The sequence below is a fragment of the Pongo abelii genome, chromosome 8 (genome assembly GCF_028885655.2).
Source record: "Pongo abelii isolate AG06213 chromosome 8, NHGRI_mPonAbe1-v2.0_pri, whole genome shotgun sequence".
Taxonomy (NCBI): domain Eukaryota; kingdom Metazoa; phylum Chordata; class Mammalia; order Primates; family Hominidae; genus Pongo; species Pongo abelii.
Genome location: NC_071993.2, coordinates 121,372,807 through 121,399,342, shown reverse-complemented (window position 1 = coordinate 121,399,342; position 26,536 = coordinate 121,372,807). Strand labels below are relative to the sequence as shown.

At 49.8% G+C, this 26,536-nt stretch overlaps 1 protein-coding gene across 9 annotated transcripts in view; it reads left to right on the top strand.

Moving 5' to 3' along the window:
* AFAP1L2 (actin filament associated protein 1 like 2) overlaps positions 1–26,536 on the top strand; it is a 107,946-nt gene that overhangs the window by 58,433 nt on the left and 22,977 nt on the right. For 8 of the 9 annotated variants that reach the window (XM_009245825.4, XM_063727766.1, XM_024254034.3 and 5 more), the window contains exons 2-5: positions 5,018–5,146; positions 12,146–12,220; positions 13,541–13,635; positions 22,167–22,257. In XM_009245825.4, the coding sequence (XP_009244100.1) occupies positions 5,018–5,146; positions 12,146–12,220; positions 13,541–13,635; positions 22,167–22,257 (390 nt within the window). Of the gene's footprint in view, positions 1–5,017; positions 5,147–12,145; positions 12,221–13,540; positions 13,636–22,166; positions 22,258–25,775; positions 25,860–26,536 lie in introns of all 9 variants that reach the window. The other variant, XM_054522908.2, reaches the window with a different exon arrangement.

Below are 26,536 nucleotides of genomic sequence, written 5' to 3'. Positions count from 1 at the left end.
GACTACAGCCAATGGATGGATGGCAGACACAAGTGCTTTGAACTTGGATATGCTTGGATTTGATCCCCCGTGCCGCTACTCATCAGGGATGTGGCCAGATTGGGTTGTAATTCAGCCTCCTTAGCCCATTCCCACGGCTGTGCACTTGCAGGGTGGTTGTGAGAATTGAGGTGGTAGGGGCCCAGCTGATGGCATGGTGCCCAGCTGCCGGCATGGTGCCCAGCTGCCATGATTAGCTCACACCCTCATCATTCCATATGCACTAATGAGTTTATCTAACTGGCCTCCCTGCCTCCACTGCCAGTCCCCTTCCATCCATCCTCTTGAGGATCCACAGCTTCAGGATTATTCTCTCTAGTCTGCTTAAAGAATAGCCTTGCATGGCCCTGCAGAATAAGGCACCAACTCCTGAGCAGAATAATAAATCCTTCTTCATCTGCATCACCCCCAATCCACAGTTCTGGCCTCAGAGCCCACCTTCTCCCCTTTGAGGCCCACCCCCACCTACCTCCATGCTCCATGTTCCCCCGATACACAGAGCCACTGGGTGGTTTCCCAAACACACATGTACTTTCAGGGCTCAAGTGTTCTGAGCATCTCATCCCTTTTTCTTTCTTTCGGTTTTTTTTTTTTTTTTTTTTGAGACGGAGTCTTGCTGTGTTGCCCAGGCTGGAGGGCAGTGGTATGATCTCGGCTCACTGCAACCTCCGCCTCTCAGGTTCAAGCGATTCTCCTGCCTCAGCCCCCCCGGGTAGCTGGGATTACAGGTGCATGCCACCACCCCTGGCTAGTTTTTGTATTTTTAGTAGAGACAGGGTTTTGCCAGGTTGGCCAGGCTGGTCTCGAACTCCTGACCTCAGGTGATCCACCCACCTTGGCCTCCCAAAGTGCTGGGATTACAAACGTGAGCCACTGCGCCTAGCCATCCCTTTTTCTTAAAATGCCTCTGCCCCTTTCCAGTGGGCTCCTATGCATTCCTCAATGACAAGCTACAATTCCTTTCCCTGATAAACTCAGAGCTTGCCTCACTTTCCTTATTGCATTGCTGGTCCTTGGAGACATCCCTGCATTAGTTCTCTTCTCACCCTGGGTTCACTAGGCCCCTAGAAGGGCTGAGGACCCCTTGGGGTCACCTTTGTCTCCCCAGGGCCAGGCCCAGCACTTTCCACCCTTTGGCTTGGTACATATTGGCTCACGTGAAATAGAAACAAAGGCTATTTTCCAGGAATTGGGCAGCTTTTGGGAATCGCCAAGGATGCGGAAGTGAAAAGATACTTACAGTTTTTATGGGTTTTTTTTTTTTTTTTTTTTTTTTTGAAGTGGCAGCAGAGGGACAGCCTTGAGAAGTTCAGAAGTCAGGAAAAATGCAGCTTGAGACCCCGATTGCCTTGCAAGGCCCTTTCACTTTCCCTTGTCCCCTGAAGCTGAGTTCAAGGCTCACTGTGGTTGTCCTCAATTTATTTTCCCTGGTTTGGCTTCTTTAAGCTCACTGCTTTTGAGTTCCTGTGGCCGACAGGAAACTCATGAATAGCTGTTAGAAACAAAACGCAACACAAGCTAAGGCCTTTTATTTGGGAGAACATGCTTTATTCTTTCTTTTAAATGCTTCTGTGGGCCAGCCTAGCAGATGCTGAATCAATGCTCGTGGACTTCATAGTAGGAAATGTTTGTTTGCAGACCATCGGGGCTCTCATTTACAAAGCTGGATTATGGTCCCTCCTCACTTTATCTCAGGCAAGAGTTGGAATTTTGCCATCACCGCGCTTCTTTCATTTCCTCATTTAATTCAGTTTCTCCGCCTTGGTGTTGTCTCCCGTTCTTCTCTGGTTTGGCTCAGTCATCCAGGCCTAGCAGCACCACTGCCTTGGGTGAGGGTGCGGTGATGCTGGCAGTGCGGCTCTTGGCCCTTGGTGAGCAAGTCTGGTCACAGCAGGGCATGGGGCTGAGGCCTCCAGCTCCAGCAGAGAAGCTCCCCTGGGTCACATGGTGGGAGGCCCTACTGGTTAAGGTCAAGGTCAACAGGGCAACTTTTGCCAAGTGCAACCTCTACTGATGCCCATAGTAACTGATCCCGCCGATGCCTCTCTGTCTGCTGAGAAACTCCTGTGGCCCGTGCTCTTTGGGCAAACACTTAACTACCTGGAAGAGCTTAGTCTCTGCCCTGCACTCTGGTGTGCCCAGTGCCAGCCTCCCTCCCTCCTTGCTGGTTATTTGTAAATCTGCTCAGTGCCATGGTGGGGCTGCCAGCAATGCCAGGGAGACAAAGGAGCAGGGGTGAGGTGAGCAAATGAGTGCAGGCTTCCCACAAAGTGCCTGTTTCTCCTGAGCCACTGACTTGCCCCTAGAGTGACACAAATGAAAGGCCGCCCATGCAGACGGGGAGCTCATGCTGGTCTGGAGCAGAGTGATCACGAGGAAAGCAGGAGGTGTCAAGGGTTCTGGATGGTGGGCAAGTTGCTGGGGTCCAGATTTCAGAACAGCTCATTCATGCAGTAAACTCTAGGAGTTGGTTTCATGGAGGCCGTTTGGGGGAAGAATTGTTTGGGTTCTCAGTATTATGACTGTATTATGTAAGCTAGATAAGTAGAGGAGATGCTTTTTATAATCCCATCTGTTCCAGTATTTTGGCTAGATAGGACCTGCCAGATACCTGGATTTTTAGTGGACTTCTCTTTACTCTTAATCCAGGCCACTAATTTATTTTTCTTATAATTCAGCCACGGAATTCTTTCGTGTACAAAGTAAGTGGATAGATTTGCTTTGCTTTCATTTACTCATTTAGTCAACAAATATTTATTGGATATTGTGCTGGGCCCTGGAAATGTGAGCTCCACACAAAGCCTGTCCTTGGAGCTTGCAGCTAAATAGTGACACAGACAGCTACACTATGATGCAGTCAGAGCTGTGAGAGGATGTCTCAGTTTCTTATTGCTGCGGTAACAAATTACCAAACTTAGTGACATAAAGCAACACGAACTCATTAATTTACAGTTCTGGAGATCAGAATCTAGAGGGGGCCACAGGGCTCTATTCCTCCTGGAGGCTCTAGGAAAGAATCTACTTCTTCACCTTTTCCAGATTCCAGAAGCCACCTGTGTTCCTTGGCTCATGGTCCCTTCCTCCATCCCCAAAAGCCAACATGGTAGCATCTTATCTCCCTGACTCTTACCCTCCTACCTCCCCCTGTTATAAGAGCCACTGTGATTACACTGTGCTTACCTGCACAAACCAGGATAATCTCCTAATTAAATCACATCTGTGAAGTCCCTTTGCCATGTCAAGTAGCATATTCACAGATTTGAGGGGTTAGGTCATGGATATCATTAGGGGCCCAATATTTAGCCCACCACAGAGGCCAGTGCTGGTAACATGGATCTGTTAAAGAGGCCCAGAGAAGGTGTCTCAGGAGGAATGTTATCTAGACCAAGAACTGAGGTGTTACAGCAGATAGCTAGTTACGTATGAGCAGGCAGGAGAGGGCTCCCCACCCCGCCCCACACACTAGGAGTGTTGGATGCCACCAGGTGATGGTCAGGCAGTTGTTAACTGTTTCTCTAAAGGAATGATTGGTCACAGCTACTGCCAGAGAAAGGCAGGCTCCTCATAGAAAACACCTGAAAGCAATCAGCAGCTTCCCAATAAGATCTCAGGAGTGGGAGAAGTAAGGCAAGATCCCAGAAGTGTGCCAGCGTAGAAAACCCCAAGTCAAGCGGTCAAGCCTCATACTTGGTTTCTGAGGTCGCCCACGTAGCCGTCTTCCAAGTTGGACTTTACTTCTTTTCCTTTCCTTACTGTTCTAAAGCTTTCTAATAAACTTTCACTTCTGCTCTGAGACTCGTCTCAGTTTCCCCTTCTGCCTTATGCCCCTCAAATTCTTTCTTCTGAGGAGGCAAGAATTGAGGTTGCTGCAGATCTGTATGGATAACTACCACTGGTAACACAGGGACAAGTGTGATTTAGCAGAGGGGGAGAAGACCATGATGTGTAAAGGCCAGAGAAGGAAAGAGGGGTGCTGTGTCCGGACTGTGGAGTATGACAGTGACCACGGGGGAGGCTGCTGCAGTCTGCAGGGCTTTGGAGGCCAGCTAGGGCCTCTGAGGAACCAGGTGTGGCTTTTTATTTCTTTTTTTTGTTTTTGAGATGGAGTCTCGCTCTGTCACCAGGCTGGAGTGCAGTGGTGTGATCTTGGCTCACTGCAACCTCCACCTCCCGGGTTCAAGCGATTCTCCTGCCCCAGCCTCCCAAGTAGCTGGGGCAACAGGCGCGGGCCACCATGCCCAGCAAATTTTTGTATTTTTAGTAGAGACGGGGGTTTCACCATGTTGGCCAGGATGGTCTCGATCTTCTGACCTTGTGATCCACCCGCCTCGGCCTCCCAAAGTGCTGGGATTACAGGTGTGTGCTACTGCGCTCGGCCCAGGTGTGGCTTTTAATCATGGACAACCTGTGAACAGATTCATACTTTAAAGCTGTGCAGCCAAGCCAAGGCGAGGCTTAGAACCATAGAACTTCAGAGCTGGAAGGAACTTTACAAAGCATTTGACCTAAAAGACCTAAGAAGTAAATGGGCCCAAAGGCACCCAGAGAGGATCAAGATGAGAGTAACCCTCATTCTAGCCACAGCTCTAAGAGCAGAGCTCAACGGCTCTCAAAGCACTTTGGAGGTAGTTTTTTCTTAGTTTTCACAAGAGCCCTGTGAGGGCTGACGTTTGCAGTGGAGGAGATAGAAAGTTGGCTGACGAGGCCGTTGTCACTCTTCCAGCACCTGGTAGGGCTGGGGCTTCAGCGGAGGCTGTTCATCTCCAAGCCAAGGGCCTGTTTCTCTCTCCCTGTGGCCCCGGAGCTGAGAATCCCATCTTCTGCCCAGTCCCCCCACACGCTGCCAGACCTCACACCAAACCCTTCCTCTTGGGACCAGAGGGTTCGAGGTGGGAGGCTGCAGGGTCCCGAGGTATATCTGAGCTGGGCTTTGGAGAGAGGGCAGCCACTATACATTTCTTCTGTTTCCTGTCCCTAGCCCTGGAACAGCTGCTGACAGAGTTGGATGACTTCCTCAAGATTCTTGACCAGGAGAACCTGAGCAGCACAGCCCTGGTGAAGAAGAGCTGCCTGGCGGAGCTCCTCCGGCTTTACACCAAAAGCAGCAGTGAGTGTGGGCCCTGGGCGGTGCAGAGGTCTCCACGCCAACAAAGATGGTTGTGAGTCAGTGCAGGCTGCCATAGCTAAGGATCACAGGCTGGGTGCTATAAACGACACTTATTTTCTCACACTTCTGGAGGCCAGAAGTCTAACATCAAGGGATCAGCAGGTTTGGTCCCTTCTGAGGCCTCTCTCCCTGGCATGCTGATGGCTGTCTTCTCCCTGTGTCCTCACATGGGTTTTCCTCTGTGTCTGTGTCCCAGTCACCTCTTCTTATTAACTTTTTTGAAGCAGGGGCTCACTCTGTCACTCAGTCTGGAGTGCAGTGGTGTGATCATGGTTCACTGTAGCCTCAACCTCCTAGGCTCCCAAGTAGCTGGGTCTACAGGTACATGCCACCATGCCCAGCTATCTTTTTTTTTTTTTGTATTTGTTTTTTTGTAGAGATGGGATTTTGCCATGTTGCCCAGGCTGGTCTCGAGCTCCTGGGCTCAAGCTATCCGCCCTGCCTGGGCCCCTCAAAGTGCCGGGATTACAGGGGTGAGCCACCGTGCCTGACCCTAATCTCCTCTCTCTCTCTCTCTCTCTTTTTTTTTTTTTTTTTTTTGAGACGGGTTCTTGCTCTGTTGCCCAGGCTAGAGTGCAGTATCATGATCTCAGTCCACTGCAACCTCCACCTCCCAGGTTCAAGCGATTCTCCTGTCTCAGCTTCTGGAGTAGCTGGGATTACAGGCACCCACCACCATGCCCAGCTAATTGTGTATTTTTAGTAGACAGGGTTTCACTATGTTGGCCAGCTGGTCTCAAACTCCTGACCTCAGGTGATCCACCCACCTCAGCCTCCCAAAGTGGGGGGATTACAGGCGTGAGCCACCATGCCTGGCCTTCATCTCCTCTCTTTATAAGGATATCAGTCATAGTGGATTAGGGCCACCCTAATTATCTTATTTTAACTTAATTACCTCTTTGAAGACCCTATCTCCAAATGCAATCATATTCCGAGGTATCCTGGGTGCTAGGATTTAATATATGAATTTTGAGGGGACACACTTCACCCCATAACAATGGTGCAGGACTGACCCGACTTGGGCCAGAGCCCCAGAAATCTCTGGCCACTTAACACAGCAGCCCACGAGTGAGGTTTTAAACGAAGTATTTTCAAAGCACTCTTCCGTGCTGGTTGAAAGTAGAGCTGGAATAATAAATTATAATAATAACTAGGGCTTACTGAGCATTCCCATGAGAATATGTAATAACCCATTTCATCTTTAAGTCATCCCTGTGAGGCTGGTGCTATTGTTATAGAGGGGGAAACTGAGACCTGGAGAGTTAAACCTGCCCGGTATTATACAACCCAAGGGAAAACATAGTTGGAAGACTTTGTAAATTACAGAACCCTGAGTCCATAATTTTTCTCTTTTTTAAATTGAGATCGTTTACGTATAAAGTACACATGTGAAATAATTCAGTGAGTTTTGATAATTGTATACCCCTGTGTCCTCATCACCCAAAACAAGATATAGAACATTTCCATCATCCAGAAAGTTCTGTCTTGGCCATTCCCAGCCACCCAACACAAGCAACCATTGTGCTGATTAATGTTGCCTGTGCTGGAGCTCTGTACAAATGGATTCATACGATGTGTACTGTATGTCTGGCTTCTCTGGAGATTCATCCATGCTGTTGAGTATGTCTGTAGTTTGTTCCTTTTATTGCTGAGTAGTATTCCATTCTGTGAATATATCACAATCTGTTTATCCTTTCACTTACTGATGGCCATTTGGGTTGTTCACAGATTTGAACTATTACGAATGAGGCGGCTAGGAACATTCTTGAAAAAGTCTTCTTGTGGACATATGGTTTTATTTCTAGCAAATTCAGATCCTTTTAAAAAAGGAAAACCCTTTTTGTGAAGTCTTAACAGTTGAGTTGATTTTTATGTCAGATGTTTGAGAACTGGAAATGCTGTTTGGGGACGGTCAGGGACCGTGTGAAGGCATCTAATCCATCTGCCTCCCAGCGGGAACAGGCCAAGTCCTGCCAGAGAAGGGAAGTCTCCACCTGCCCCAGCCATCACAGTCCAGAAATGCTTCCTTGTGTCCAACCTGAATCTGCCAGGCTACATTTCAAGGACTTTCCCCTTCCCTGTTCCCTGTGGAACTAGTTTCTATTCTCTGAATAAGCAGTCGTAAAGCCGAGGCATGTTGCTATATGCCCATCTGTCTTCTCTTCTGGAGGAATCATCTGCCATAGCCTCTCATCAGAGGTGTTTTCCTTCAGCCTTTGCAGCTTCCCATGCTCCTGAAGGCTTTGTAGGGAGCGTCCGCCCGCCTGCCGCCGCCAGTGCTGGTCAGCAGCACATCAAAGCAGCCCATCGTGGGAACACAGATGGGAAATCTACATTACAAAGCAGGAAAGGTGGAGGCAGATGGTTCACTCCATGAAGGATTCATCAGTGGAATCCTCTAAAAAGCACACTCCCCACACCACTTCGATATGCTCCACCTTGAATGTTCAATGATAAAAAACACCTCTGCTGGGAACTGGAAACCACCTGTTTGTGATAAGTCTGACCCGTGGATCTTGGTGCTAACCACTCTGGCAGCGCCTCCTACATGTGGTCTCTTTTTTGAATTAACCTGTGATGTGGCTTCCTGTAGAATGACCTTTTTGTTCTGCCCTTGATCGGCTCTTATAAAGTCAGGCCTTCCCCTCTCCATGGACTCTGCAGCTCGTAGGGGGTGGGAAGCTGCTGAGAACTGGTCATGGGTTCCCCAAGGTGAATCACCTCCAGAGTGCCACCCATGCACAGCCACACTGAGGCCTGGGGCCTGTATTCTCAGAAGCGAAGCCCACTTGTTAATAGCCACTGTTTAACGGAACTTCCCTTCCAGTCCTCTTTGTACCCCTTAAACTGCAGAGTGGGTACAATAGCAGCCAACATTTATTGTGTACTTTCTGAGTCCCTGTACTTAATGCAGTAAATGACATGAATAACATCATTCATCCTTTACCCCAAAGCATATTCCCATTTTACCAACAAGGAAACCAAGCCTCTGAAAGTCACTTGCCTGAGGGCACACGGCTCTGAGGGCAGAGCCAGGGCTTGGGCCTGGACAGGTGGACCTAACCTTATCTCCCTCTGCTCCACTGCACTGCAGTAACTGTTGTGTCGCACAGGACAGAATCGTAAACACACATACTGCACCTGAAATTACAGCATTCTTTCCCTCAGCCTCCCAGGCCCACCTCTACCCAAAAATTAGCTCAGCCTGTTGAAACTTGTAGATGGAAGCAAGGTGATTATCTCAAGATAGCCGTGGTCCACACAGACTGAGCTGCTGGGACTTCCACACATTTTGGGCAGGATGTGTATGTGTGCATTTACACTTCACAAAGGGAATTGTCTCTTTGAGTTTTCTCAAAACTCAAAACTTTGTTTTCTTTTTATCTCAGTGTAACACAAATTTTTCTACCCTCTTTGCTTTTTATCTGGATGGAGAGGTCCAGGCATAGACTAAGATCTGTTTATTGAGGGCTTGGCTCCCTGTTGTCTATTCCAGCCTTCACCAGTGACAGCTGTGTCCCCACCATACCAGCCCCCACTCCTGCCTCACACTCCCACCCCCACCCTCAGAGGCTCCAGGGACGTTTCAGTGGCTGCCCCTCTGGTCAAAAGCACTTCAAATGTTCTGTATCCAGTGGTGGCAAAGAGGTTCATGTTCCTCCTCCCCACCCTACGCCAGTTCTCTGGGAAGGGCCACCCTCTGCAGACCTCCAAGGACTTCGAGCTCATCTTCCCAATACCTTCAGGCCGTAGTCATTTCCCACCCACTGTGTAATGATTAGATTCAGGTATGTCTCTCCTGCCGGACTGTGGGGTTCACAAAGGCAGAGGTAACATCTGTTTTCTGCTGTATCCCCAACACTTAGCACAGTGCTGATGCTGCATGCACTTCATCAGATAGTTGAGTGAATGATAGAAAGTTCTCTAGCCCAAGGCTGCCACCTCCCAGACAGGACTGAGCAGTCTGGCCTCCCTGTCCGCAGCCTCCCTGTCTAGGGCCAGGTTTACTGTATTTTTCCCACAATTGCAGAAGGTCTTGGGAGCCTCTTACTTCCCAACCTGGAGAGTCCTAGATTAGCAACCCTCTGAGAATCAAAACCAAGTCAGCCTCAGCCTGCAGCCCACCCGAGGTGGGCCGATGCACCCTCATGAAGTAGCCAGTGTGAGTTTTCTCTGCAACTTACAAATTATCATCTTAGAGAGAAAACACCTGCTCAGAATCTAACATTTAAAACAATAACATCTTGTCTTTTATTTTTTTGTATAGGTATGTGAACTTAGTTAATGATATTAAAAAAAATGAACACTGAACACTATGTTCTTCCAATTCCTTTTCTGATCCTTATCAGCGTTATCTGAATATTTTGGAGTAGCTGTGGTTTGCCTCTGTTTCTGCTTTACATTATTTTTATATTTAGAATTGCTGCATGCACACATTTCCATGTGTTGACAATTCATATGCTTTTTCTTTTTTTGCTATTCTGAAACATGATCTTATAATTAAACTCTAGGTCTTGGGTATCTTTGTAAACAGACACAGAGCTACCTTGCTAGTTTTCACGATTGGGTAGAGTTCAATGCTGGATGAATCCTAATGTTTAACCTATTGGTAGACATTTAAGTTGTATTTTTTTTTTTTGAGACAGTCTTGCTCTGTTGACCAGGCTAGAGTGCAGTGGCACTATCTCGGCTCACTGCAAGCTCCGCCTCCCGGGTTCACGCCATTCTCCTGCCTAAGCCTCCCGAGTAGCTGGGACTACAGGTGCCCGCCACCACGCCTGGCTAATTTTTTGTATTTTTAGTAGAGACGGGGTTTCACCATGTTGGCCAGGATGGTCGCAATCTCCTGACCTCGTGATCTGCCCACCTCGGCCTCCCAAAGTGCTGGGATTACAGATGTGAGCCACCGTGCCCGGCCATATGTTGTATTCTTTTTTTAAAAAAAGAAAATCATGCAATATTGTAGTGAATGTCCTCAAATACAATTTTCTTTAAATGCTAGAGTTTATCTGTAGTATAAGTTTCTGGCAGTAGAAATGCTGGGTCAAAGAATATGAACACAAAAATGTATCCTCCAAAATCATCTCTAAAATGGCCATGCCAATTTATACACACTCTTCAGTAACCCATTTAGTTTTTAAAGGTGACTTGCTGTTATATATGTTGATGTGCCATGGTTTGTTACCGTTTTCCTATTGTTGAGCCTTTGAGTCATGTCCCATGTTTTAAGCTGTCATTTTTCATCTTAGTTGTAAGGTTACCTTACCTTTCCAAACCGCCTAGTATCTGAGTTTTGTACTCTTGAAAACTGAAGAGTTTGGTTGAAACCGGCAGTATTTTGTCATGCAGACAAGAAAACGGAGGCACAAGTGTTAGGTGCTTTGCCCAGAATTATGCCGTTATGGCAAAGCTTTGGTTGAGACCCCGTCTCCTGCCTCTCCCTGCAGGGCACTTTTCCCCTCTGCCATGCTCTGGAGAAGGAACTGACTCAACCCTCTTTGAGTCTCAGCGGGTGGGAGTCTGTGAGTTCCAGTTCACTCCATTTGTACCTCATAGCTCCCACCCATAAACTGCTGCAGTCCCTGGCACAGGGGTGACATTGCTTGTCCTGGCAGGGCAAGGCACTAAGATGACAACCCCAGGTGCTGATCACTGAGGCTGTATCCAGCCCCGTCCTGTTCCTCTTGGCTCTCGGGGCCCTGCTTTTGCAGGCCTGTTGGCTGGAGTTTGGGCGGTCTGTGGCCGTAGAACAGAGTGACGCTGAACTGCTTCCTTCGCCAGAGGTTAGAACTGGGTCCTTTGGCTCAGTAACGCGGTCTCTAACCACTGGAATTTATCAGCCACAAGTTTCTAGGAAATGCAAATTAAGGCTGCAGAAGAAATTCAAGAGGATTTTGATGAAGAGAAACACTAGAATGAGCTTCCTCTGAAGACTTCTGAAGAAAGGGTCCTTGGGGGATTGGAAATGGAGCAAGAGTTAGGAAGCCAGCTTTTCTCTGCCCAGGCAGGCATGAGAAAGGTGACTTAACCTGCACAGAAGTGGTTTTAAAGGAGGGCATGGATTGTGCCATTGCAGGGTATAATCTATAGGGTAGAGCAGGTGGCTGGTGGCTCCTCAGTTCTTATTCTCAGGATACTCACCCCTTTAAACTCAGAACTCACGTGATTTGGCTATTCAGGTCCCCCTTCACCCATCCAATGGCCCCCTACCTAGAGGCCTGCGAACTAAACTGCCAGGTCCTCAGTGTGACCTGGCTTATCTACACACACTGGATCAGCCCATTCAAGTAATTCAGACTAGGGTGAGAATGACAGGAAATATTTTACAATTTAAATGAAATGCTACGAAGCCCAGAGACATCTCTACTTGGTGGGATACAAGGCAGATCTTGAACTTAAGATTTCTTTTTTCTTTTTTGTTTTTAAGATGGAGTCTCACTCTGTTGCCCAGGCTGGAGTGCAGTGGTGCGATCTCAGCTCACTGCAAACTCTGTCTCCCAGGTTCAAGTGATTCTCCTGCTTCAGTCTCCTGAGTAGCTAGGATTATAGCTACCATGCCTGGCTAACTTTTGTATTTTTAGTAGAGACAGGGTTTCATCATGTCGGCCAGGCTGGTCTCCAACTCCTGACCTCAAGTGATCCGCCCACCTCGGCCTCCCAAAGTGCAGGATTTTTATACCATAAGCTATCCCTCTGTATCTTACCTGCCCCCACACCCTCGGCCAGGCTAGAAAACTAGCAGTCAGCAACTTGTCATTTCTCTTTTGGAAATCTGTCAGCTCTTTCCATGTTGGACTATTCTTTCAATCCACTGAAAACGCTGTGTGCTTTTACTGGAACCCAGGCAGATGAAAACGGCTCTGGGGTAACAGAGTTTCTAGCTGGAGGCCCTTTCTCTTCATGAAGTCACACAAAGCCTGTGTCTCCTTCCTTGTGCAGGCTCTGATGAGGAGTACATTTATATGAACAAAGTGATCATCAACAAGCAACAGAATGCAGAGTCTCAAGGCAAAGGTACGAGGCTGGGATCACTGACGCGGGTATGATGGCCACTCCTGGGATAGGGGAAGGTCCAAGCTGGTTCTGTCCCACCTCTCTTTCCTCGCAGCCGGCACACAGACCCGCCTGGCGGAGTTATTTTTAGAAGCCACATTTTTGTTGGTCGTATTTTGGGTTGATGTATTTCGGGATGTTTCAACAGGCCACCCCCTCCTTGCCCATTGGATAAGGAATCTGGCCCTAAAACTTTTTGGCTGTTCCCAGCATCATCCCAGGAACAGGAAGTCATAATTCAGATGTTCGAAGAAAGCAGCTGTGTGTGGTGCTGATCCCATGGTTCTGCCTTTATGTCTTTTGATAAAAGTCTGTTTTGAGGAAGAGGAGAGAGAAATAAATGGTGGTGTCAGCAACTGCCTTAATAGTCAAAGATGATGTTCAAAGGTGCTGTCTTTGGCGGAACATTTTGTCTTCCATGGGAAGGACATATGTTGTCTTCCATGGTGCCTCACTCTTCTGCTCTGTTCTGCTCTCTGCTTTTCCCTTAAAACCTCCAGGGAGGGGCCTGGCAAAACCCTGGGGAGGCCCAGAGGTATGCAGAGCTGCCTAGTTGCAGAAGAGGCAGGCTAAGAAGCTCCATCTCCTAACTCCCAAGCCTGTGACTTAACCACAAAGGCTTAGAGAGGGGTGGGAACACAGCATGGCAAAGCACTCAGTCCTGTTGAAGGCTTGTCTTTGAGACATCAGCCACCAAATCCCCGACGTCGGGCCTGCCTGAGCCTGTCTGTCCCAGGGCTGGCTGAAATGGTCAGGCTCAGAAGTGTCTTCGGCACCTTTCCTTCCAAGTGCACCGAGGGTTGGTGGCCTCACTTCCCCAGTGTGGCTCCTTCGCTCCCTGCCCCTCACCAAGCCTGGGACATGGCAGAGCTCATCCAGATGAGGTTGGCCACTCTGGCGGGGGTCACTTGCCTTCCGGGTAAACTGTGGGAGGAAAGAGCCATAATCACAGGGTCCATGCTGAGAGTGGCTCAATATAGTGGCCACCAGGCAGCTCTGCTGGCCAAAGCTCTGTGGCTAGACCATTTTTTTTGACATGGGATGGGTACGGGAGCAGGTACAGAGGCTGCCAGAAACCCCAGGCACGTAGCTGGGGCACTCCTGCACCCTATTATTGGAGGGAGGAAAAACAACTTCGGTTCCAGGGACCGCCTGCCTGGGTAATTAACACCTGCTCAGAAAGAACTCACGGGGTGCATGTGACCGGGCATGCCTGAGGAAGGAGACCCTGTGTAAGGCTGGTCACCCCTCACCGAAGCCTTTCCCTTTTGCTGCCCGCAGCGCCTGAGGAGCAGGGCCTGCTGCCAAATGGGGAGCCCAGCCAGCCCTCCTCGGCCCCTCAGAAGAGCCTTCCAGACCTCCCACCACCCAAGATGGTAAGTGTCAGTCCAGGACCCCTGACTTCCCTGACATGAGCCCCTTGAACTTCCAGTTGTCCTCACAGGTGTCAGCTCACTAAGTGTCTGGCATTTTCTGAGCAGCTACTGTGTTCAGGGACTGGGACAAGGTACGTGTAGGGACAGAGCAAAAGTAAACCTGCCTAAAGGTGATTTGCTTGGGGCCACAGTACTCCAGATGCTGAGGATGATGGGACTGGGGAAATTTGATTGAGTGCCACCTGACGCTACTCAGGCTCTTTATCCAGCACTATGTGAAAAGGGCCATGAACAGCTGTGGTCACCAGCCTAGGCCACAGTGACCTTTAAAAAATTTGCAATAGCCAGGTACAGTGGTGCATACCTGTTTTCCCAGCTACTCAGGAGGCTGAGGCAGGAGGCTTGCTTGAGGCCAGGAATTTGAGGCTGTAGTGCACTGTGATCACACTTGTGAATAGCCACTGCAGGCCAACCTGGGCAACATAGCAAGACCCCATCTCTAAGATATAAAATAAGTGAATAAATAAATAAATAATTTAATTCCACTACATTGTTCTGGAGTTTAAAGGAAAAGTAAAAATTCATAAATCATATCACACTGTACTACCTGCTTGAACCTTACCAATAGTTCTTATTAAACATAGAAAAAAAAAATCCCGTTCCTTAGCATGGCCTCAGGGCCTATGATCTGGCTCAGCTGCATGTCCTGCCTCCTCATACAGGGTCTTCACTGGCTTCCCTTCTGTCCCTGGATTCTGTCACTGTGGTCAGGCCTGCTTTAGGGACTTTGTACCTCCTGGGCCCCTACCAATTGCTCATCTCTCCAGAGTTCTTAAGAGAGACTCCTGCTGACCTGGCTAAGTAAGGCATCCCTCCCCCATCTGCACCCGGGTTGCTATCTACCCACCACCCAGTTACCCGCTCTATGGCACCTGCTACTGGAACAGTCTTGTTTACTGTCTCCTCTCCTGATGTCAGCTCCTGAGGACAAGGACCTTGTCTCTCGTTTATTATTTTGTGTCCAGTATCTGCAGACATGGACAGATGTAGGCCATACATAAATATCCATTAATTTGGATGGATGGTGTTGTAAAATCATATGGATGTGGGTTCAAATTCCAGTTCTGCATGCCACTAGCTCTTTGACCTTGAGCAAGTTATTTAAAGTCTCTAATCCTCTATTTCCTGGTTTATATGGAAGAAATGCTCACATCTGTCTTGTCAGATGGGCTTATCCAATGGGCTAAGGCTGGCAGCCCCTCACCGCTGTGTGGGGCATACTGTGCTAGTATTCAGTGAGGTAAGTGGTAGTATTTATATTTTAAGGGCGAGGAAACCTAATGTCACACAGCCTGTAAGTGACAGAGTCAGCATTTGAACCCAGGTTCTTTCCTCTGTAGGGCATGCCTGGGGAGGGATCCTGGGGCAGGACTGGGGTCTCAGAAAGGTTTATATGGGTAGCCAGGGGGTCTGGGATCAGCACCAACAGGAAGCTAAGCTCCTGCCAACTGACCATCACCTGATCTGTGGGCTCATGTTTCCGTGGAGGGGGTCCCAGCCCCAGAATGACTCTGGACTGACCCCTTCATTCATGCCTTCCTGGGGGGCAGGGACCACAGCTGAGGATCTGACTCCACCATGTGGGGTAGGTGGGCAGTTCCAGAGAACCTGGGACAGTGTCCCATTGCATGCCCTTGAGCTGGGTGACAGCTGGTGGGGACTCCTCATCTCAGGCTGAGTGAGGCTTGATGTCAAGACTGAACCTGAGTCCCTGGTGTCCCTGCGATGCTGACAATGCCAGCGACTGCTACCCCCTGAGCCTCAACCCCATACCATGCACACACACCATCCACCCACCACCCATCGAGGAATGGGTATTTTCGTCACTGTTTTTCATATGAAGAAACAGACTCAGAGTTAAAAACCACTGGCCACAGTCCCACAGTTGGGAGGTACAAGGCTAGGATTTAAATGCAGGTTTTTGTTGTTGTTGTTGTTGTTGTTCCCAATTCCTCCCCCAGCTTGGGCCTCCCTGACATTTGCAAGGGCTCAAGCTATGCTCCCTCCAGCGCCAGGCTCCCCTCACTTTCAGCCCTGATACCTGGGGGAAGAGCATAGCCCCTCTGCCGTCCCATCCATTGGCTGATGGCTTTAACCAGAGGTTTTCTGGTGTGGCCCAGGCATTGCTTGCTGGGTGGTGGGAGTGGAAAGGTGGCTGTTCTGAGCCGTGGCTGGAACTTTTCTATCCTAAATCCAGCGTCTGATTCTGACTAAGGTGCCTTGGGCTTTGCTAGTGGAAGTGCCATCTTCTGCCCCACAAGGGGCAGCTGCTGGTGGGTCCCCACCTGGTGGGTAGGGACAGAGTTTCATGAGCACCGCCTACTGTGTGAGTGTTCTAGAGATTGTGTTTTACAAACACAGCGTGGACTGAGGGGCCCAGGGTCTGGGACCTGGCTACAGCTTTAAGTTAATTGGGCCATGGTGAGTCCTTGCAGGCCCTGGGATTCCGATGCTGGCTTCTGTTCCTCGGCCAGTGCCCTGTGCCTCAGACACTGAGTGTGGGGAGGGGGCATGTGGCCCCCTCTGGAGTAGACTTCCTGGATTGTCGTCTGTGACTAGGGCTTGTGTCCCTGTTTGAAAGAAACTGGTGCTGCAGTTGGGGAAAATATCAGCACCCAGGAATGGCACGATCCCAAGGAGGCCTTTCAGCTAAGTGGTAACTGCCTGTGGACAGCTTCCAGGCCCCAGGGAGACTTCTAGCAAAGCCAGCTGACTTGACAGGAAAAGGCAGCTCCCTCCCACTTTGTGGACTTTCTCTGCTGTGAAGGACCAGAGACAGGTGTGGACCGCGAGTCCCCTGGCTAGGTCCCACCTGGTCTTGTGCAAGGCACCCACCTCTACCCCAGGGGGTTCCAGATGTGGTGTGGGGATGTAGGTGGTGTACACCGGGCACTCTCCCTGTCCTTGCCCACACACATGAGCACACGTCCTCACTCCCTCAGGCCTCCTCTCTGGTTGAATCAGGCTGAAGCAGCCATCGCTTTTAGTCCAAGGCCCCCAGAGCAGCAGCATCAGGGCGGAGCCATGTCTGTGGCTCTGAAGGAGGAGAATCAGAGCAGGGAGAGGCCATGGCCGCTGGAACCCCATGGCCACGCTAGCCAGACCATCAACCGTGGCCAACAAACATCTGTTTCTCCTGCAAGGACCACGGCACCTGGCTGTGTAGACAGCAGCCTGGAGAGGCCACAGCTGCCTGAGTCACTGTCCAGCTCAGGCTGGAACCCTGAGCCTGGAGTGCCCTGTGGCCTCTCTTCCTCAGACAGAAAACTCGTCCCTTCCTCCCCTGAGCCCAGAACTTCAAGGTATCAGGGAGGCTTGTCCATCTGAGGGCTGGACCCTGCACAGCTGCCTGGCCCTGGGCTCACTGGCACCTGCAGCAGCACCTGCAAATCCGCCTGGGGTCCTCAGGGCCTATGGCTGGGCCAGGATCATGCCTCGGTCGCAGGCTCGGGATGCTTATCGGCCACGAGCCCAGATGTCCTCACTCCAACCCCTACAGACTCAGTAGAGAGCAGGTCTCTCCAGCGATAGAAGGGGCAGCCAGGGGTTTGGAGCAACTTTGTGGGTGTGGACAGTGACTCAGGCAGCTGTGGCCTTTCCAGGCTGCTGTCTGCACAGCCAGGTGCCATGGTCCTTGCAGGAGAAACAGATGTTTGTTGGCCACGGTTGATGGTCTGGCTAGCACGGCCATCTCCACCCCATCATCCCTCTGAGGCCTGGCCATGCGCTGGCCTGCTCTTACATGAGCTGCTCTGTGGGGGAAACCACTTAATCCCTAAAAGGACGTTGCCATGGCTAGCCTTGGAGGCTGGGCCTGGCCTGTCCACTCACCCCCGCCTGGGAGCCTTCTGCAGTGTACTCTGGGGCAGGGTGGTTAGAGCTGTGAGGATGGCTTGGGTCCTCTGAGCCACCCCTCTCAGCTCGTGTCTAGTCTAAGCCAGGTGTTGGCAAACTGTAGCTCACTGGCCAAATCTGACCTGCAACATCCTTTAGTAAATAGTGTTTTGTTAGAACACAGCCAACCTTATTGAGTTGTATTAGTCTGTGGACTTCTGAGCTACAGCAAGCAATAGAGTTGAATAGCTGAGATAAGACAGAGGTCATCCTGAGTGGCCCACAAGTCCCTAAAATATTTACTTTTTGGCCCTTTCCTGAGAAGATTTGCGGCCCTCTGGACCTCTGGTCTGGTCAATCCTGCCAAGCCTGACTCGCTCACGCAGTCCCTTCCTCCAAACAGTCAAAGTTTTTCAGGTTTTGATGTTAAATCTCTTCTGGATCTTCATTTAATATTCACAGTCTTCCTGTAATCCCAGCACTTTGAGAGGCTGAGGCAGGCAGATCACCTGAGGTCAGGAGTTTGAGATCAGCCTGGCCAACATGGTGAAAACCGCGTCTCCATTAAAAATACAAAAATTAGCCAAGCGTGGTGGTACGCAGCTACTCAGGAGGCTGAGGCAGGAGAATCACTTGAACCTGGAGCTGAAAGTTGCAGTGAACTGAGATCACACCACTGCACTCCAGCCTGGGCTACACAGCAAGACTCTGCCTAAAAAAAAAAAAAAAAATATATATATATATAAAATTCACAGTCTTCACCATCATAATGATAATAATTAAAATAATAGTCCTTTCTCCTTAACCCTGTGAGATGAGGATCTGTCTCCTTGAAGCGCTGATGGCAGGTCATTGTGTCTATTTAATCATGTGACTCATCATTTAACCCAGCATTCTTGAGAGCTGAGACCTCCATCCTGTGGTGTCCTCTGTACCCACCCCCAGAGTACATTGATTTATCCTCCACCAAACACATATATGCAAAACTTTTCTCCCTTTCTTATTTTTACTTTTTATTTTTTAGATTAGTAAAAACTAGTATGTATTGAATATTGAGTAGTGATAGGCACACTTCAATCCTTACAGCAACCCCATGTGACAGATATTTCTCTTCTCCCCATCTTATGCCAAGTCCAGAGAGGTCGAGTGAATTGGTCAGACAGAGTCACACAGCAAGAATGTCCCAGTGTCAGAATTCAAGCCTGGTTCTGGAGATCGGACTCCACTTCTGCCCTGCACTGCCTCTGCATAGTGAGCCATTTTCAGATTTTGCAGTGTCAACCTACAGGCAAAAAACGGAGGCAAAATAAATATAAGCAGAGAGCTTATTGTGACCAAATTTGAGGGCTGCAGCCCAGGAGCACAGATTCAAGTTACCCTGAATCCATGTTCCTATTGGCAGCAGTTACAAGTGGGTTTTCAAAGGAAAAAGAAGAGGCAGTTTTTAAGTTGTTTACCAATATTTTATATTAAAATACTGTAAGCTATCGATCAGCTAAACATTGTTCTTTGTATCATAAATTCCAGGAACCTGAAGATAATGGATGAGGCAGCTAGTGAGGAATAAAATGCCTTTAAACAGTTGCCCCCAGGAATGGGGAGGGGAGAAAACGGTGCCTGAAGCCCCACACTCCTGTCTCTCTGGGCTTGATACATTTTGCACACCTTGCGTAGCTCAAACTCCTCTGAGCTATTTTTCTTCTCAACAGAAGCTTAGGAGACACTCAGAAAACACTGCCTGGCTCCACCCTAGACAGGACAGGAGGCCCCCAGGGACAGACCCTGTGGTGATGATGACCCATGGGGAGCTCCTGCAGAAGGCTTCACTCCTCCCTTTGTCCTGTTCGACTCTCGAGAATCCTGACCTTGGGGGACCAGATCTTGGGTGCCCAGAGCTTTTCTCCAGATGGGACCCACCTGATGGGAATGCAGCTTCTTGGAGGCTGGAGCTGGAGGCCCAGCCAGATCAGGCTGATGAGCCCTGGGACCCACTGGGGAGACCTTACTCCCGCAGAGGCGAGAGGACCCTTTCCCTGTGGACCCTAGGGAGCCTGTTGTTAGTGGACCACGGGCAGTCTGTCACTGTCTCAGCCTTTTCTCAGGCTGCTGGCTGGCCAGGGGGACCAGGAAAGGCTGAGAGAGCAAAGATATCACACCAGGCTGGGGTTGGCAAAGAGGGAGGACCATACAGTAGAAGTTACCAATGGCACGCCCATTGTCTGCTAGGGCCTGGCTGCCAGGCAGGAGCCTGGGCAGAGGTGTGCAACCTGGCTCCCTTCAGCAGTGCGTCTGTCGGCCCAGTACAGTGTCAAGTTTGCTTATGAAATGACCAAATTCTTTGATTCCTTCCTTTGTAGGGGGTGCCACATGCCAGAGGAGGGCTGAAGGCTGTTCTGAACCTGCCCTGTGCCTCGTTTCAGCTCTGTTGGTACAGGACCAGATCTGGTGCTGGACCCAGGCTGTGGCCTGGCCTCAGCCAACCCTCTACGATGCCCTGACAGGGTCGATCCTCTTTGTCTCAGCTTGCAGGACAACAGTCTAGTAGTTTGGCTCCTGTCACATCAACTGCCCTCACTGCCCAACCTGCAGACCCTGGAACTGTGGAGGGGCCCCAGACAGTGATAACAATGGCCTCCTTGTATTTAATATGTGCCAGGCCCTGTGGAAACACTATCATGTTTTGTCTCATTGAATTTTCAAAACAACCCGAGTATTATTATTTTATAAAGAAGGAAAGCAAGGCTCAGAGAGGCTGTCACATACCCAAGGTTAAATCTATGAGGTCCTAAAGCCTGGATTGAAATCAAGTTACATGAACTCCAGGGTCTATATAAACAGACTGTAGAGTCCAAGCCACAAAGGACTGGGCTCTGGGGACCCTGGTATCCTCACCCTGGGGAAGCTGGAAGGGATACTCTTGCAGCCCAGGCTGAGGACTGTCCCACAGGGGCTGAGCACAGGCTGCCTGTCCTCCCATTGTCTCCTGGGCCAGTTATAGGAGAGCTACCTCCATCCTGGGTCCCCCAAATCCATTTTTCATGGCAGGCGTTTCTGGATTCATAGCGTTACCCCCTCCCCCAAAGCACAGGGGTCCGCCTGAGCTCAGGGCCCTGCAGGGTCCTTCCATTGGCTGCTGCCTCCATCTTCTCCCCTTACAACCTCCCCCACCTTACAGCCTGCCTGGGCTTTCACATGGAGCCTCCTTGAAGGCCCAGGCCTTCCCTCTCACGCGGAGGGCCCAGCACAAGGACTTCTCAAAATCAAGAGTGGGAGGGAATGCATTTCCAGCTCTGCCACTTCTGTTGTGAACTCATTATGCATATTCCCATGGAGTTTCATGATTCAGAAAGACACCACGGGTGTTGTGGCTCGCGCCTGTAATCCCAACAATTTGGGAGGCCAAGGGGGGCGATCAGTTGAGGTCAGGAGTTTGAGACCAGCCTGGCCAACATGATGAAACCCCATCTCTGCTAAAAATACAAAAATTAGCCGGGCATGGTGGTGTACCCCTGTAATCCCAGCTACTCAGGAAACTGAAACAAGAGAATTGCTTGAACCTGGGAGGCAGAGGTTGCAGTGAGCCAAGATCGTACCACTGCACTCCAGCCTGGGTGACAGAGTGAGACTCCATCAGAAAAACAAAACAAAAGACACTGGAGACCCACGTTCAAGGGTGCTTACACATTCATGACCTGTCTCTCATAATAGTAATGCAACAAATTACCTCTTTTTCTCCCCCATGGTTGCTTATAAAGGTAGATTATTGAAGCATAGCTTCATAGTCTAGTGCCTACTGTGTAGGTGGAATAAGGGAGGAACAGAATGATTTCACGTTCTATGCTTCCGACACGGTTGCAGGTGTTTTTTATTCTACTCGAATTGCACACGTTCATCCTCATCCCACATAAGCTCAGGGTCATCTTTGAGACTTGGCGCAAAGATCACATACCCTGGGCATCCTTCCTTTGTCCTAAATATTCCTCACACCCTCCTCTGGTTCTCACAGAACTTTGACCTTGTCCATTATAGCACTACTGTATCACCATGCACTTGACCAGGAGCTGTTAAAAATCTACCAGCTACACCAGCTTTTCTTAGGACTGACTCCTGAAGTTTCGATGTGTCCCTCTCAGCTAGTACATGGAAGTCATCCAATATTTGCTGAATGAGTGATTGAACTATATTATGGTAAAAGTGTAGGATTTAGAAACCTGGTCTTCTTTCTCCATGTGCTATTGATTAGCACTTGTCTTTTTAGAAAATATGTTCTATTTAAAAGCCACAATAGCTATCCCAACAGCCTGGCACTCTCTAGACTGCTAAGTGCATGATATATCATGTACATTATGATATTTTGTGTGTGTGGTAAGGGGTTTGAGCCTCATTTTGCAGGGGAGAAAGCTGAGTCTTGGCAAGGTTAAACAACGTGCCCATAGCCCTTCCGTGGCTACAGACCAAACACTATGGACTGTAACTGATGGGATTCATGATACTGCATGTTCTCCCTCCCAACTTGCTTAAAGTTTAAAGTCCAGCTGGGCATTTTTGTCTTCTAGACTTCTACCCGAAGAGTTATTTCCAAGTTGCTCCCAGTGTACCATATCTGCAAATGTTTGTGTTGTTTGTTCATACCACAGATTCCAGAACGGAAACAGCCTGCCATCCCAAAGACGGAGTCTCCAGAGGGCTACTATGAAGAGGCTGAGCCATATGACACATCCCTCAATGGTACATCCCAGCGGCTGGGGCTTGGGAGGGTGACTTACTGCTTCCTGCACAGATATTGGTGCAGACTTACCTGGGGGTAACAGATATGCTTATCCTGGGCTGGGTGACAGAGGGTAGTCTGGGCTGCTGTGACAGGAAAGCATGGTCCAAATTGAGAACTGGCCACAGAGCATTCAGCCTTTAGTCTGAATGGGGAGCCAAGACCCACAGCAGACCTAGCTGTCCTGCAAGGAGGAATGAGGGATGGTACACAACAAATAGATTGACTGCGTCTGATGTTTTCTGTGGTTCCTGCCTGCAAGTTGTGAGATTTCAGCACAAAGGTGACGGAAGAGAGGAGTGTTGGCCAACAGGCCCAAGGCCCTGGTCAGCAATGGAAGTGGCGGTCAGGCTGAGTCTGAGCTCAGTTTCCACGTTCTTTCACTGGACTCATAGTTATGGTGCTCCTGCTGGGTCAGGGACAGGAGCCCAGTCATCCCAGCACTGACATTCGGTGAGGGAAAACAGACAACAAATAAACAGCATGTGTCGGTGGTGATAAGTGAGAGGATGGAAAACAGAACAGGAGCTGGGCTTCTGCAGGACAGGGGAGTTACTTTAGATAGGGAAGGCTTCTCTGATAGCATGACTTAAACAGATTCCTGAATGAAGTGGAGAGTGAGTCAGGCAGATATATTCAGGAAGAACTTTCCAGACAGAGAACATGGTATCTGCAAAAGTGCCGAGGCAGGAGAGCCCTGGGTGTGTCTGAGGAACAACGAGGAGGCCAGCATGGCAGGAACAGGGGAGAGTGACAGGAGGTGGGGATGCAGATGGGGCTGCCAGCCACAGGAATGACTTTGGCCTTTCTCTGAATGAGGAAAGACTGCAAACCTCCAGTGGGTTACTTAGGGACTGACCTAACTTAGTGTATTAGTCTGTGCTCATGCTGCTAATAAAGACATGCCCGAGACTAGGTAACTTATAAAGGAAAGGGGTTTAATGGACTCACAGTTCCACGTGGTTGGAGAGGCCTCACAATCATGGCAGAAGACGAAGAGCAAAGATGTCTTACATGGCAGTAGCAAGAGAGAGCGTGTACAGGGAAACTCCCCTTTATAAAACCGTCAGACCTCGTGAGACTTACTTACTATCACGAGAACAGCACAGGAAAGACTCATCCCCATGATTCAATTACCTCCCACCAGGTCCCTCCCATGACACATGAGAATTATGGGAGCTACAATTCAAGATGAGATTTGGGTGGAGACACAGCCAAACTATATCACTTAGGTATTGAAAAGATCGCCCTGGACACTGTGTGAGCAGCTCTGCAGGCAGGGCTCATGCTAACACCCTCTGTCCTTGGCTGATGGTTCTCAGCCTGAGGAAGTTGGATCAAAAGTGCTCTTGGTTTGGGGATTTGATTACACAGGAAGGCTTTGAGGTTCAGGAAGAGGTGGTTGTGACCCTCGTCTCTGGGGCAGCTGGACTGTGGTCCTCCCCTTCTGGCCTCCTTCTCTTTCCTTCCTTTGTAAGTGAAAGGGCTTTCAAAGCATAAATCAATCAGCAGATATAAAAGGCTAGGGCCCCTGGGGCTGGGAATGAACTAGGCTGAGGAAGGTGTTGTTGGTTCCATAAAGAGCAGGACCAGGAATGAGATGGAACCAACCTAAGTGCCATCAACCAATGCGGGGATAAAGAAAATGTGGTACATACACACCACAGAATACTACTCAGCCAGAAAAAGGTATAAAATAATGGTTTTTGCAGAAACTGGATGGAGCTAGAGGCCATTATTCTAAGTGAAGTAACTCAGGATGAAAAACCAAATATCCTATGTTCTGACTTATAAGTGGGAGCTAAGCAATGAAGACCCAAAGGCATAAGAGTGATATAATGGACTTTGGGGACTAGCGGGGGGAAGATTGGGAGCGGGGCTGAGGGATAAAAGACTACATATTCGGCACAGTGTACACCGCTCGGATGACAGTGCACTATCTCAGATATCATCATTAAAGAACGCATCCACCTGAACCCCAAAAACTATTAAAAAGAACAGGACCAGGCATGAGATGGGACCAGTGACTGGGAGCGGGATGGGATTCCCCTACCCTTCCTTCACACTTACCTGCCACCTCCTGCTGGGAACTCTGTGGCAGGTGAGCGCCTGTTTGGGCTGAGTCTATTCTAAGACGCTGGCTTTGTGGGCAGCCAGCACTTAGCATTGACCCACCGAGCATGCAAGGTGGTGCCAGCTCATCAGTCAGGCTGTGATTTCAGACCAAAGGCGAGGGTGCGGGTGCTGCTGTCTGGATGCGCGTTGAAGATGGAAACAGTGACTCACCGCAGTGAGCAGTTCCCTGCTCTCAGGTGTGGCCGGGCCAGCAGGGGCCTGCCTGCCAGACGCACCAGGGGGCCAGTTTGTGGGTCAGACGCTCCATCTCGACACAAACAAGTGGTCAGAAAGGCCAGCGCTTCTTGGTTTTGTCTCTCAACTGTGAGTTCATATTGGTCGTAGCCGGGACTAGGGGTCATCCCAAGGACAGCTTGAACTCACTGTGTGGAGTGGGTCAGGAAAGCTCCGAGATGGAGGAAATCCAGCTGCGAGGTGGGAGGGAACATCGCCCTGCCTGTCCTGCCAGGGAAGAGGCCTGGGGATGACTTGGGGAGAAGCAGTCACGGTCAGCACAGAGGGTAGGCCTTCACCTGCCTTACAAGCTGGCCTGACCTCAGGTCCTGCCTGGTCAAACAGTGTGACATGCAGGCTGTGGCTGGAGGAATAGGCGTGGGGCCCCAGCCCCTTGCTATAGTTGGCGGCCATAGCGATTTGCTGACTTCCTGCAGAAGGCCAGTTGCTTGGATTCTTGACCTGCTCTATCAGCCCTATCCCCACACCGCTCCCCTGGGTCATGTCCCTGTCTCTGAGCACACGTGTAATGAATGCCCTGCTGGCCTGTGCTAGGGATATCGGGGTCTGCCCTGCTTGCCAGAGATACCAGGTTCTTCACTGATGGTGTCTCACCCTGGGGTAATGCTAGCGGCTGTAACAAATAACCCAGTAGCTCCTGTTTATAGTAACACAATGCAAACCTGTTTCTCACTCGGGTATTTCAATGTGGGGCATTACTCATCCTCATGTAGATTAGGTGCCCAGGCTCCTTCCATGTTTGTCTCGGCCACCCTCGAGGGCCACAAAATCCTCTGCAAAGAGAGAGCAGAGAACCCCTATCTGCTTCTTAACAGCACCAGCCGGAAGTCACGCACATCACTTCTGCCCACAGTCCCTTGGTGACAAGTAGTCACATGGTCATCTCTGGATGTGAAGGGGTCTGGATCTAGGAAATGATGTCCTTGGCTCAGCAGTGGCCTCACCCAACAGCCCACACCTCTGATGGGCAAGCACTAACCTCTGGTGGACTGGCAGCCGAGTTGCTACATCTGAGTCTCTCTCTTTGTGTCTCTGCACTTGGACGTGCTCCTCTCTTCATTCTGTCTCTCTTCTCTTCCCTCTGTCTGTGCTCCTGGATGTTATGCAGGTCACTCTGGCGGATTTCTCCCCACTGGAGTCCCCAGATGGGTGCAGGTGCCCGAAGGAGTCATTTATGCCACGATCACCTTGGGTACTGCTTACTCCCCGAGCTGGAATGCCAGTGATTCTTGCCTGCTGCCTGGCTCTCAAAGATGTGTGCATGCCCCGAGGGTGGCCAGTGTCTTCTTCCTGTCCTCGTGCATGAGTCTTGCCACGTGCATGCCGTGTGCAATCTTCCAGAGGAGCAACCTACTTGGCTTTCCACAGCCCCCACCCCCGACTCGTGTGGTATCAAAACACATGGCTAAAAGACCCACAGTGCATGCTGTTCTGCCCTCAGTTCCACAGGACACAGTGAGGTAGAGTCTACCTAGGGATGGCAAATGGGGATGGAGTTATCTCAGCATCCTGCCTCTCATTCCTGTTCACCCTGCCCCTCCTGGAAGCCAAGTATCTGTTTTAAGAATATCATACTGTTTTTGTTTTGTTTTGTTTTTGGGATGGAGTCTGGCTCTGTCACCCAGGCTGAAGTGCAGTGGCGTGATCTTGGCTCACTGCAACCTTCACCTCCCAGGTTCAAGCGATTCTCCTGTCTCCACCTCCCAAGTAGCTGGGATTACAGGTGCACATCACCGTGCCTGGCTAATTTTTGTATCTTTAGTAGAAACAGGGTTTTGTCATATTGGCCAGACTGGTTTGAAATTCCTGGCCTCAAGTGATCTGCCCTCCTCAGCCTCCCAAAGTACTGGAATTACAGGCATAAGCCAC